The sequence below is a fragment of the Candida tropicalis genome, assembly GCF_000006335.3.
Source record: "Candida tropicalis MYA-3404 genomic scaffold supercont3.1, whole genome shotgun sequence".
NCBI classification, from domain to species: Eukaryota; Fungi; Ascomycota; class Pichiomycetes; order Serinales; family Debaryomycetaceae; genus Candida; species Candida tropicalis.
The window spans coordinates 976,702-990,690 of NW_003020038.1; the positions used below are offsets into that span (position 1 = coordinate 976,702).

The window sequence follows — 13,989 nt, forward strand, 5'->3', positions numbered from 1 at the left end:
AGTTCGGTAGGCAATCTTTCGTATTGCTAAAACATCGTTGACGACCAAAGTACCTTCTCATTTGAACTCAGCGGTCAAATCTTTGCTCTGTAAACGCTTTTTAAGATCTGGCAATCGAATATTACCAATCGCCAATTTTGGTCCATTTGAGACTAATGCACGTATTTTGGGATCTTTAAATTGTTCTTGAATAGCTTGTCTGCGTTCCGCCAAGCTGGTACCATCCACTTTCTTCAACGAAAAAAGGGTTGATGCATTCATATAGTCTTGCAATTTTCTTGGACGTTTTGAAGGTGGAGGTGCTGGATTTTGTAGTTCTAACTCACCATACACTTTAGCAACTTTGTAGTTGTCTCCAATCTTTTGCCATTTTAACTCCTTTACAAGAACTTCATCTAAATTCACTTCAAAGTTATTCAAACTAATGGATCCTGACTCAGCATCGGCACCGATCTTGACGGATTCGTTATCATGGACAACTAAAACATTCATCACACTGTTGGAGTATGGCGACATAGCGCTGGAAAGTCCATCCCTGATGGAAGCGAGTGACAAATATCTAGAAGAATGTACTGCATTCTTCTTGGTCTGTTCTAGATCGTGTTCTTCTTGTTGCTTGGTAAAATAATCCCTAACATTTGATAATCCATCTGGATTAGAGTAGTCTGGAAGTAAGATCAAATTGTAAGGCTTAAGGGCTTGAACAATTATACCCAATGAACGTAAATCTACCAATCCTGATAAATCAACAAATGATAAACCACATCTAATTTTGAGATTTTTTCCTCCTGCGCCAGTGGATACTCTCTTTTTGGGTTTAAACAAAGTGTCAAGGTATTTCTGAAGTACTTGTTGATTAACTTGTTCTTGTGGGGTTAATTTATTGGCTTGTTGTTTGTTTTGGTTTCTACCTTTTCTGTTATTACGAATATTGTTATTCCTCTTTTCATCAAACTTCTTCTTACCTTCCATGATGATCTTACTATGTGATATTTCATCATTCTTTTGAAACTTTTTAATATCAATCACTTCACCATAATCATCGAATTTTTCACGGTGTGCTGTAGGGAAATATGGGAACATTGCTTGTCTTGGTTTCAATTTATGCGTTATTTTGAGATCAATTGGAAGGTTTTTCTCTAAATTCTGTTTAATAGTATCCATAACAAACGCTTCGTGATTGGCAAGATCAGCTACTTGACTTGTAGAAACTGCCGTATTTTTTGCTAGTTCTAATTTCTTCAACTCTTCATCAGAATAGTGTCCCTCCTCGTCTTCATCTTCACGATCATCATCTGATGAATCTTCCGCATCAACAGTATCGGCACTTAATATGTTTTGATTTTTCTGATCTCTCACTTTCGCCATAAGTTTTTCCTTTCTTTTCTGTGCTACCTTCTCTTGGAAATTCAAAAGGTCTTGTCCCGTTAAGTCCACCTCTTTGGTTTGATTCTGTAAGCTGATGGTTCTATCGATTGGCACGGCTATCCCATCCTTGGCACCGTTGCCAGTACTTTTATTCAGTGCAGAAGTGTACCATTCCTTATAGAGTTCGGCACCTAATCCATTTCTAGAGTCTATGCAAGATTTCTCTGTTAAAATCACAGTTGTACTTGTATCGTTACATAAGTATTGAAAAGCTTCTGACGATATATCTCCGTCTTTCAAATCTATACCTGAACAAAATACTATCTTAGGACCACTCAATTTAATCAATTCTGCTGGATCCAATAACAAGTCCACTTTGGATGGATTGAATGGAACGGTAGATAATTCCTCCCATTGCTTCAGCAAAGTGTTTGACATCCAATCTGACATGCTGGAAGCGTAGCTTAAAACTTTGGTACCAGAGTAGGAAAGAAAGTATACCGGGATTGGTGCACCCTTCAAGTGTTCATCAACTAAATGAAATAATTCTAAAAATCTACCAGATAAAGAAGTTGGCAAAACAACAGCACCTCCATTGGCTAAAGTGGCATCAACCAATTGCAAAAACTTTTCTGTTCTCTTTTTATGAGACATTGCAGATCCCATGTCAGTGGCAGTGACGAATGCAGTTGGTCTAAGCAACAGTAAATGAGGACTTCCTGTAGATGGAGATATAAAAGAAGCACTATTCAAGAATGAATCTTTAGAATGGTTCCATGCCGGAGCATAGATGACACGGTCAACTCTCTTGGTAATCAACCAAAATGTCCCTCCCAAAGTATGCCCAGCGTTATATGGAGTGATCACCACTTTATTATCAAACAAATTAACAGACTGCTGATATTTTAACAAATTAATTTTATCAAACCAATTATCCACTTCATCCAACTCTATGATTGCAGAATCAACAGGTCCTAGAATTCCACTAGCACGATAACATTCCACAGTTGACACTCTACCTAATTGATTGACTGGAAGTGTTGAGTATATTGGGATCGTTGACATCAAGTTTGGAAACTTGATACATAATAACATGAACCCACTTATAAATTCTTCAGTGGAATGTGACAATAGTATTACATCAATCTCCTTAAGATGTTGTTCAATAAACAAAACTGAATCCACGTCAACCCCATTCCAAGAAGGATCTGTAAGAATTTTGAACTCATTATCAAATTCTAGTAGACCAGCTTTAAAGCTGTGATCATTCGTCCCTGGAGTAATTAGGGAAAAAGAAAACATCGGACCACGATTCTATTAGTTGTAATATTCAAATAGAAGTTGTAAAATCTGCAATCTAAGTTAGGTTTTTCCACCAAATATTGTCTCGTTTCGTTTTTTTTTTTTTTTTTTTCAGAGAAAGTGAGTCGTGTGCTATTTCAAAAAATGCGCTGCAATGACATACACTTCATTATACCAATATAATTCTACAAGGAAAAAACTATTCATCAAATTATGCAACGGAAACTAATATATAAATATATGTATATAATTATATGAAATAAAGAATATAATATTAGAACAAATGAGTCATCTTGTAACGGAAGTTAACTCATGTTTACACTATTCCTGGTGTGATATTTCAACAAGGTATCAGCTTGAACAACTCCTGGAAGATCATGGGTGGTACTTAACCTCTCTAACGAATATCTACCTGAGGTATATTCTCCAGTATGAATCATCTGTTGTCGTAATTCTTCCAAAGGAATATGTTTCTGGAATTGATCGTTAATGGTGTTTCTTCTCAAACGTTGCTCGGATTGTTTAGTGTTTCGTTTGATGGTAGTGTGTCTCTTTATAGATTTGAAAGTTCGGCCCAATTTAGTTTCTTTCTCCTGTTCCTCATCCTTATATTCCTGTTCCATCTTCTCAAATAATGTCGGATCCTCTTTGATGATTTCAGTAAGCAATCTGTGTCTCTCTACATCCTCTGCATCTGTTGGGTCATAGCCAAAAGGATATTCATCAAATTCACCTTTTCTAACTTGTTCCCTGATAATCTCAACATCTGAAGGACGGAAGTTGGAATTCAAGAAATCATATGTAAATCTAGGCAATAAACAGCCAATAATACCAACAAATATACAACACCAAACTGCCAAAGTACCCAAAGTTTGTGCGCCAGCTCTATAGAATTCACCAGAATAATTTTTGTTGACACTCCACACACCTGTCCAGAAATAAACCAATAAAATGGAGATGACCACAATCAATACTGATAACCAATCCCATCTGTACTGTCTCATCAACACATAGATGTTACAAGCAGTAACTACAATACATGCTACCACTATACCCACAAAAAATCTGTGATCGATTGTCATTCCCTGAGGATTCTGGAATGCCTTGTAGAATAGTAAATATGGGAAGAAAAATGAAATCACAGACTGATAGAAACCATCAACACAATACCAAACAAATTTAAACTGATGCCAATCTTTGCTCAAAATACCACTGATGTATAGTTGCGGAACTAAAAGTGAAACTGTATCTGAAACATCCTGATCAAAAATACCCAAAAATATAACTGGCAATGATGTGAATGCCAAATTATAAAACATCAAATAAGTATACTCGTACAAGTATGATCCATCAAAGTTATTGTAAATACCATACCAGAAGCAAGTGAGTGTGAAGGCGACATTTTTGTAGAAGAAACAAGGAATCATCTCTGCTAATCTCTTGTAACACCATCTTCCATGCACCAATAGTAATCTTGTCAAAAATCTAAACTGTCCAATGGCATAGTCTGACGACATGACAGCTTGTCTACCTTCTTCACCAGCAATACCAACACCTACATTGGCTGCTTGGATCATGGCAACATCGTTAGCCCCGTCTCCGATTGCTAATGTCATAACTTGCAATCCATTCTTAACCATTTTAACAACTTGTGCCTTTTGGGCAGGGGAAACACGACAACAAAGAACAGACTTACATTGCTTACCCAACAACAAGAATTTATCCTGCAAACGTTGGACGGACGGATCAGGATGTTCACTCAAGTCTTGGAAAATCTCAGACAAAGCTGCACCATCAATAATCAATGCCACCTTGGATTGGGGAATGGAGTGGTCTTTTCTTGCTTCTTTTATCAATCTGTCGACTTGCTCTGGAGTACTGACGTCGATATTGAACTCTTCTTTCAAATATTTGGTAATCAATTGGTCAATATGAGCCACATTATCTAAATCATCAGGCTCGGGACGAACAACTAATAACTTCATATCGTTTTCCAATAAATTACAGGAAAACCCAATGTTAATAGCGGTTTCAATTTTATCACCCGTCAAAACCCACAATTTAATACCAGCTTGACTTAAAATCGAAATAGACTGAGGAACACCTGCTTGTAATCTATCTTCGATAGCAGTACCACCCAACAAAATCAAGTTACGTTCAATGGAATCTGCCACTTCTTCCATTCTATACTCACGATCTTCCAAAGACGAAGCAGCAGCTTGATAACGTTTGCTCCACTCGGAATATTCGCTCCAGCTTAATTCACGTTGAGCTATGCACAAAGTACGCAAACCTTCGTTGGCAAAGTCCTCAAGATGAAGTGCAGTCTTGCTAACGAGTTCATTTGAATTCAATGTAGGATCCAATCTTTGAAATATGACGCTGTCGGCCCCTTTACAAATGAGCAATGCTTTAGGCTCATCTCTGGCAGTCTTTCCGGGAACTTTGATAATTGTACTCATTCTCTTTCTAGTAGAATTGAACTCCAATGTGTTTAAAATCTCATATTCAGTCAATTTTCCAAATTCCTCTATTACTGCCCCATTTTTAGTAGCATTCTTGAAATTAAATCCCAATGCACGGGCAGTCCCCACTAAAGCAGCTTCATCTGGTGATTGAGCTTTCAAAACCAGTTTCTGTGGGTTTTCTGGATCCTTTTCGGTCATCACAGTATGACACAATGCTAATGCTAACATGAATTGCTTGTTGCATTGCAGCTGTTTATCAGATTCATCCACGATATCCTTGACAAACTCCAGAGAAACAAAAGTAAGTTCATCATCATAGACATCTCTATTTGAAAGATTGTTGTGCAATTCGTCAATCATAACCTCTTTATCCTTGCTAATCTTTGTTTTCCATCTATGGGCTTTTTCAATCACATCTACCCCTGCACGTTTATCTAAACCTTGTTGAGCCTCAGTATAAGCCAACCCATAAGATTTCCCATTGATGGTACACTTTCTAAACTCCATTACATTTTGTGTTAATGTTCCTGTCTTGTCGCTGAAAACATATTCAATTTGACCTAAATCATCAGAAATATTCCAAGCTTTTGCAACACAAGGGAAATCTAATTTCTCATAATACATCTTGACATCGGCATAAATAAAATACGCTTGGGCAGTCTTGATGATTTCAATTGTGATATATAATGAGATTGGAACCAAGGATTGATAAATAATAACTGCAACCCAGAATGCAATGACCCCATTTATTGCAGGAGTTTTACCATATGGATGTAGATCAAAATAAATTCTAGAACTGTTTGTTCCTCGATAGTACAAACCATTGACCAAACCGGATATAAAACATAAGACAAATAACAATACAAAATTAAGGATGACCGATATATTCAACTGACGAGAGATACGTGAATTCTTGGTAGGGGTGATACCAGCATTCAACATAATCTTTGTATCCTGCCCAGTATAAGCAACAATTGCAATGATCCATTTGGTATTACGCACGGTACAACCTCTAGGCAAAAAGTTACTGATAGACAAAGGCTCTTGAATCTGGTGACCATCTCGATCGTATTTGATGTTACCTTCATATGAGTACAAATTCGGGTTTGGGGCTTCTGATTCAATTTCAAATTCAAGATCAATCATATCATCAGCCTTGTGAACCATATCCGAATATCTAATGCCTTGTTTGACTTTCAAATTGGTTTCACCATCCAAGTTCTTGGTTTCAATGTAACAAAAATTATCTTCATCGCTGGTTGCCAAAACAATACAATCAGCCGGAACTTCCTCATTATTGTAAACACGCAAAATGTCACCAACACGCACATTCTTCCAATAATTTCTACCAAACTTCAAGATCTTATCACGATGGCTGTGCGATCTATTGGTGGTTGATAATCGAAGTGCTTCTCCATACGATTCCACGTTGTCAAGTGAACTTCTTGGGGAGGCAACGTCACTATCAAAAGATTTTCTTCTGGTATCCACGGTTTCCTGTCTAGCTTTGTTTGCTCTTCCCTTTTTGGTGAAATTATTTTGAAAAAACTTGTATACCTTGATACAACCTCTAGTTGTTGCTTTTTTGAATTTTCTCCATAATGAAACTTTTTCTTCATGAACATTATCATTGTTGTATCGGTAGTCGGTAATATCAAAATTCACTTGTTCCAATATGTGTGTGTATTGATTATTGAACTCTGCATCTAAAACGGCTCTTCTGGAATCTTCAAATGCATCTTTGGCAGCTGTCACACAAACAATAACAATTAAAGGAACAGCAGCCAAACCAGGGGATGGTACCCCAAAGATCTGGAATGCCCCAAGAATAACGATAAGAAGGAAATATAAGTTGGCCACATTATGGGCAAACTGGTGAAAGATATTCTTGGGCAAAAATGAGAGCGGACTGTATTTGGTAGTTCGGATTTTGTTCCTACAGTAATCCTGGGGGAACTCTGTCAGTTTGTTGAAAACAATAGTTCTTGGGCTAGATATATCTGCTTTTTGTTTTTGTTTCTTATTTTTCTTTTTCTTACCAGGTGGAGGTGGTGTTTGATCTTGGTGTAGATTTGAATTATCTGGTAGTTGCTGCTTTTTGAAATTTCCAGGGGGGCTCTCCTCAGAAGAATAATTTGAAGAATCAGTCATGGTTTACTTGCCGGGGGGAAAATGAATATAACTGCTAGACAATAAGACAATGTTACCCTGTGTACTTGATAATGAACAACTATGAACAAATAAATAAATAAATAAATACTAAAAAATGAAGGCTAATAAATAAATAAACAAAGTTGTGGTTATTTTTTTGAATTGAGCTGAGTTTATCGAATTAGTAAAATCACTGTCAAAACAAAAAAAAAAAAAAAATTCCAATGGCTGTAATGGTAGTATTCCAGTACAATTGATTATTATGTACTGTATCTAATCTAGTTTTGTACGTGATATTTATTTTTTTCCCTCCGCTTCCTTTAGTAATATCGGTTCTATAATTAGATATATTTTCTATTATAGATCCTATCTGATTCTACTTGAGTTCTTATTCAATCAGAAATATCAAATCGGTTAAACTGAGAGAACAATTTTATGTGAAGAATAAACAGATACAAAGGGATTATGTTAGAAATTCCCAACACATGTCCTTAGCCGCATAGCACGGGGGGAGGCTGTTCATGTTATAATTTCCGATGATGGAAACACAAAAATTATACTTTTTGGTTTTTGAAAATTGGCTTTTTTTAAGGCAATCGGTAGATGTATCGGTATGAACCTTAACTAAGGAAATATGATTATTAAACTGTTAGCTTGTCAAATGGAAGTACATTTCAATTCATTCTTCTTATTTTTTTTTTTATCATCGACTTAGGTCTGGATTGCTACTCAACAACGTAGTCATTACGCCGGAACTGTTATTTTTGTGGTCGGGATAGTCGGATATATTTTTCTTTTTTTTTTTTCTTCTACGTCCTAGTTACGCGAATTACGAAAATTATATTAAATTGGGAACCCATTGATGCGCTATGAGCTTGTCAAATATATGGTTTCAATAAGTACCTGTTATGTACCATGTTAGAAACTATTTCTCTCTTAAAATAATACATTAGCTTCAAGTGTTTAAGAGAAAGTTTATTGATGTATTTTGTTTGGCATTTTTCTTTTTTTTTTCCTGCTGTTTCTGTGCAAAATTTTCACGAAATAGAATTTAATGTCAAGGATAATAACTATGAGTGTATTTATTTTCATTATTATGAATCAAACAAATGAAGGGTTCACCATAATAGTTTAAGATAAATATAACTTCCTGAATTGTATGTATAAACTATTACGGGGATACTCTTTGATTCTTTGATGTGTTGACACCAGTAATTGATGATTTCTATACAATTGAGTACATATTTATTGTGTAGACATATCACGTGACTATACATTATTAGTGGGTGTCTTTGAGAGGGCTGATTATCACTTCCAAGAGATTTCCTTTATAGTGTAGTGGCTATCACGGTTCGCTTTCAAATCCTCCTGGGTTTAAAGTTCCGAGCAGACCGGGGTTCGATTCCCCGTAAGGGAGCTTCTCCAATTTCCTTCATAGTGTAGTGGCTATCACGGTTCGCTTTCAAGCTTGTAAGAGTTTAAAAGTTCCGAGCAGACCGGGGTTCGATTCCCCGTGAGGGAGGAAATTACTTTTTTTACATTCATTAACAAATACGCACTCGAGATTCGTTCAGAAACTACTATAGCTAGTACTAGTGCTGGTGGTTTGTTAGTAGTTGGAAGAAGGAAAATGTCTTGGACTTTTATTTTTTAGTCTAAATACACAAAATAAAATATCTTCGGTGACAAAACTGATTTTTCCTTGGGTTCCTTATCGCACTGAACACAATATTGTAAGTGGATAGTAGTGGTAGATCTACAGACGTAATAGGGCCAGTGATTCTTCTTGTAATATCATCAAGAAACTCCTGACCTACGATACAACTCTTCTGGTCGATTATTTTTACTTAAACTTGGCCAGATTCATGTAGATTGGGGGGGGGAGTTGTTTATTTTTTGCTTTGCACACGAAAGTTGAAAGGATGGTTGTATTTGTTGAATTTGTAACATACACTACAGGACGTGAATTATACCCCATATTAATTGTACTTCATCATATCAAGAGTGTTTGAATTACTCTCTTGTACTGAAAGTGATATCAATACCATCAGTTTGTTGATTTCCTCGGAGTAAAGGGACATTTTATTAGAAGTTATCCGTGGAATTTTTTTTTTGCATATTGCATATTTCATGAAACATTGTGTATGATAGTGAGTGAGTGAGTGTGTGGATGAAGGAATAACTCGGAGTTTTGAACAAACAGACAACTAAATAATTAATGATTCGATTTTGGGTTTTTTTTTTCTTGCTTATTCTTATTCTCTGTGTAGTGAAAGCTTGCATATCGGAGTGGACGAGAAAACTAAGAAAAGTCATGTAATAGAATTAACCCCACAAAAAAAAAAATAAAAAATACTAGCCAATCAATTTTAAGTTTTGAAAAATATAATAGTCCTGCCCAACAAATTATTTATAAACCCATTTAAATATTGAACAAATTTTCTTAAATAAATCCATAATTAAAAATCTTTTGTAAAGTGTTCCAGTTTACTTTACTATTTAGTTTATTGACGATTGTACCATGACTGTTCAACAATACTACACGTTTGAGAACGAAGCAAAGTTACCAAAGATCCCGGTTCCTCTGTTGGTTTCTACTACTCAACAATTATTGGGATCTTTGAAACCACTTATGCCTCAAGAGGATTATTCTGATATTGTTAGTGAAGCTACTGAGTTTGTTTCTGATAGTTTAATCAATTTGATCCAAAAACATTTGGAAGCAATTGCGGAGAATGACAAGTACCCCAACTATTTGAATTTTGTGAATAATGATATGACTCCGTCAATTTATGGTGAGATTAGGGGTGATATTTTACCAAGAAATCCTTATCTTATTTTGGAAGAAGATCCTTATAGTAAAACTATCAACCCACCAAATCAAGCTCAAAGAGCAGCCAATTTGATCAATTCAAGTTTGAAATTTATTATCACTTTGAGAAATGAAACTTTGAAACCAGATATTACTCCTAAAAATGGTAACCCATTAACCATGAAATGTTACAGAAACTTGTTTGGTACCACCAGAATTCCAGAATTTGAGGAACATAATCATGATGTCAAAATGAGAAAATACAACCATATCAATGATTCTCGACATATCTTGATTATTTCCAACAATCAATTCTATACTTTGGAAGTCATCACTGAATATAAGGAAGATGAGTATCAAGAAACCAAATCAAAGCACAAGATTTGGTTCAATGATCATGAACTTTCTTTAATTTTACAACAAATCATTGATGAATCTAATAAAGTTGATGCTGTGAAATCTATTAACAACTCCATTGGTTCATTAACCACTCAAACCTTGAAACATTGGAAATTGGCTAGATTGGAATTGGAACAATCCAATACTGAAAATATCAAGAAAATTGATGATGCATTGTTTGTCTTGATTTTGGATTCTAATACTCCAGAAACCGATGGTGAAAAAACTGCTGTTATCTCCCATGGTACTTCTGTATTATCTTCTGATAATGTTCAGATTGGTACTTGTACTTCTCGTTGGTATGATAAATTGCAATTGATTGTCACTCAGAATTCCGTTGCTGGTGTTGTTTGGGAATCCATGTCTATGGATAGTACTGCTATTTTGAGATTCATTAGTGATATTTATACCGATTCAGTTTTGAAGTTGGCCAAGAATATCAATGGATCAGAATACACTTTGTTTGATTCCAACATTAGATTCGAATCTTCTTCAGTCAGCAAACCAGATGCAAAGATGATTCATTTCAACAAAACCAAGGAATTACAAAACATTATCCATCTTTCAGAAACCAGATTGGCCGATTTGATTAATCAACATGAGTATATGACCCATCGTATTAAATTGGATTCTTATTTGACTAGCAAGTTCAATCTTTCTGTTGATTCAATTATGCAAATTTGTTTCCAAATTGCCTACTATTCATTGTATGGTAGAGTTGTTAATACTTTGGAACCAATCACCACCAGAAAATTCATGGATGCTAGAACTGAGTTGATCCCAGTTCAAAATGATGCTCTTGCTAATTTGGTTAAGCTTTATATCACCAGTGCTAGTTCACTGGAGAAATTTGAGGCATTCAAGAAATGTTGTGAATTACATACTCGTCAATATCATGACGCCATGATTGGTAAAGGATTTGAAAGACATTTGATGACAATTATTCAAGTTATCAAGAAGCCAACAGCTGTTGCTAGATTAAATGAAGTTAATAAACATTTACCGCCAATTCCCGATTTAACCAAGGAAGCAATTGCCATTCCATTATTGTTGAATCCAGCTATTGATAAATTGCTGAGTCCAGAATTGTTGATTTCCAATTGTGGTAATCCAGCTTTGAGATTATTTGGTATTCCACCTGCTATTGATCAAGGTTTTGGTATTGGATACATTATCCATCGTGACAAAGTTTTGATTACTGTTTGTTCTAAACATAGACAAACTGAAAGATTTTTAGATACTTTCCATCGTGTTGTTCGTGACTTGAAAGTCAATTTGAGACAAAAGAGTAACTTTTTACTTTCTATCAGTGATTCTGAGCAAAGAAAACACGAGTTGCAAAGATTAAGAATTGAACATGAATTGAGTCACGTTTCATTAGATATTCCATCTATGAGACACCCAATTCCTTTAACAGTGGGTAAGAATGAAATCCCTATTGACAATGTTACTTTGAAAAAAGATGAACCAGATAATAATAATGATGATACCACCACCACCGGTGCTACCAAGAAATCAGATTCAGATGAAGATGATGAAGCTGATAATTTTGAATTGATGGGTGGTTATGGATATTTTGATTTTGGTGAATTAGAATTGAGATCAGATGAACTTTCAAGAAACGATTCTTACTTGAATAGTCAAACTCATTCTAATCTTTCTAGTGCATTAAGTTCAAGACGTCATTCATTTACAAACTTGTTGAAGATTGCCAGTAGAACCAATGCTCAAAATTATGATATCAAAGAGAAACAATCACTTTCAGAAAGAATCAGAGACAAATTATCCCACAGTGAAGATACATTACCTTCTGGAAGTGGATCGGCCATCGACTCTTCTGCCGATGAAGCAGAACCAGTAGAAGAAGAAGAAGAACCTACTAAAAAGAGTTCTATTGGTAGATCTTTGGACATGTCCAAATTTAACTAAAACTGTGTCTTTGATTTTTTTTAGGCTTATTTATTTGTATAGATTTGTTTTCAAACATTATAGGATTCTTTTTTTGTTTTTATCTTACCAATATCAATGTGTCACATGAAAGTTGAATGTATCGAATAAACACGCCTGAGATATACTATTGATAAAGATCATTAAACGTTTGCTCTATCTATGATAATGTAGTTAAACCTAACTTGTGATATTTCTTATATTTGGTTTCACAGTAAGTCTGAACAATAGTGTCTGGGTACGAGTTACGAATTTTTAAAGTTGTGTTTTATTTGGTTTTGTGTTTGATTACGTAAGGGAAGGAAGAGGGAATTTTTTATTTTATAATTCTGGATGTGCAAACTCCAATAAACCCAAGTTTCTTGGCTGACCCCCCCTCTCTGCGATAAGGAATGAGGACACCACACGGGTTGTAATGATCACAGCAAGGAAGAGAGAGAGAAAGAGAGAGAGGAGAAGGTTTGTAGATAAGAAGTATTCATCATATAGAAGAATAGATTGTGAATGAACGATTTAAGGGTTAACTCTTTTATCTTTTTTTTTTTTTTTCTCATACATACAAATCAATAGTGCATGAACCGTATAGAGCCTTGATTCATGTTCAGCGATGCAGGAAATTAGAATGATTATAAAATCAGGGAGTAACAAAGACACGTAGTGAACAACAGATGTCATAGTAATAATATGAACAATAGGCGGAACAGATAATAATGGAATAAAAAGAGAGGAAGGGATTGTAGTACATTACGGGAGAGATGTTGTAGAGGTTAAAATGTGTGCAGTAATTATACACAAATTAAAATTTTTCTAAAAAAATGTCATCAGTTTTATTCAAGCTCATGTAGCAATTGAACCTACATTAGAGTACACACACAGATAGTCTAATCATGAGATCTCATTCGTATCTGTTTGTTCCTTTTTTTTTTTAAGAATATATTGTTATCTCTACTGATGCCACGAGGACGATAAATGTGTTTCTTTTATATAGAATATGCTTTGTAACGACTGGAATGAAACCTGATTGGTTGATTTTATAAAGTCGACAAGAAATTTTTCTTTTTACAGGGAGATCGGCTCCTTAAACTTTGTTTGCCTGCCCCCCATTATCAGACTAATTGATTGTGTGCTATCTTTAATTAGCCGCCATTCCAACAATATGGCTTAGCATAAAATTTTTTTTTTTTTTTTTTTTTTTTGTTCATTCGTGTAACAACAATCTTGTATGCGTAATAGATAGCAAATAACATTACTCACATACATATATATAACCCACAAGTGGACGGTCTTTATTTGTTGATGAATTGGATGTTTTTTTTTTCATTTTAGTGTTGTTGTTCAGTATACCTATTCCTTTTTTTAGTGTATTCTGATTATCATCCCCTTTCATCCACAAAACTATAATCTTCATTACCAACAAACCTTACCAACTATCTTATTCAAACAGATCTTGTACTGTAGCCTATAGAGAGTACGTCATTGTAATTTCCACCTTAAAGATATCAGACACACATTATTATTATTATTGTTAATAAGAATATTATT

General features: G+C 35.0%; 3 protein-coding genes and 2 non-coding genes across 5 annotated transcripts; 3 read left to right on the forward strand and 2 right to left on the reverse strand. All coding sequences in view use genetic code 12, as the record gives it.

Annotated features, from left to right (window-relative positions):
• Window positions 1–57: 57 nt before the first annotated feature.
• On the reverse strand, window positions 58–2,670 carry CTRG_00455 (cleavage polyadenylation factor subunit; the record flags this gene model as incomplete). The annotated part of the gene is made up of 1 exon (XM_002545628.1): window positions 58–2,670. The coding sequence occupies one exon, from the start codon at window positions 2,668–2,670 to the stop codon at window positions 58–60; it is 2,613 nt and encodes an 870-aa protein (XP_002545674.1).
• Window positions 2,671–2,975: 305 nt separating this feature from the next.
• Window positions 2,976–7,289, reverse strand: CTRG_00456 (uncharacterized protein; the record flags this gene model as incomplete). Its single annotated transcript, XM_002545629.1, has 1 exon — window positions 2,976–7,289. The coding sequence occupies one exon, from the start codon at window positions 7,287–7,289 to the stop codon at window positions 2,976–2,978; it is 4,314 nt and encodes a 1,437-aa protein (XP_002545675.1).
• Window positions 7,290–8,613: 1,324 nt separating this feature from the next.
• On the forward strand, window positions 8,614–8,706 carry CTRG_06338. The gene has a single exon. It is a non-coding gene; the product is annotated as a tRNA-Glu (tRNA).
• Window positions 8,707–8,717: 11 nt separating this feature from the next.
• Window positions 8,718–8,811, forward strand: CTRG_06339. The gene has a single exon. It is a non-coding gene; the product is annotated as a tRNA-Glu (tRNA).
• Window positions 8,812–9,810: 999 nt separating this feature from the next.
• On the forward strand, window positions 9,811–12,429 carry CTN3 (carnitine O-acetyltransferase; the record flags this gene model as incomplete). The annotated part of the gene is made up of 1 exon (XM_002545630.1): window positions 9,811–12,429. The coding sequence occupies one exon, from the start codon at window positions 9,811–9,813 to the stop codon at window positions 12,427–12,429; it is 2,619 nt and encodes an 872-aa protein (XP_002545676.1).
• Window positions 12,430–13,989: the final 1,560 nt, after the last annotated feature.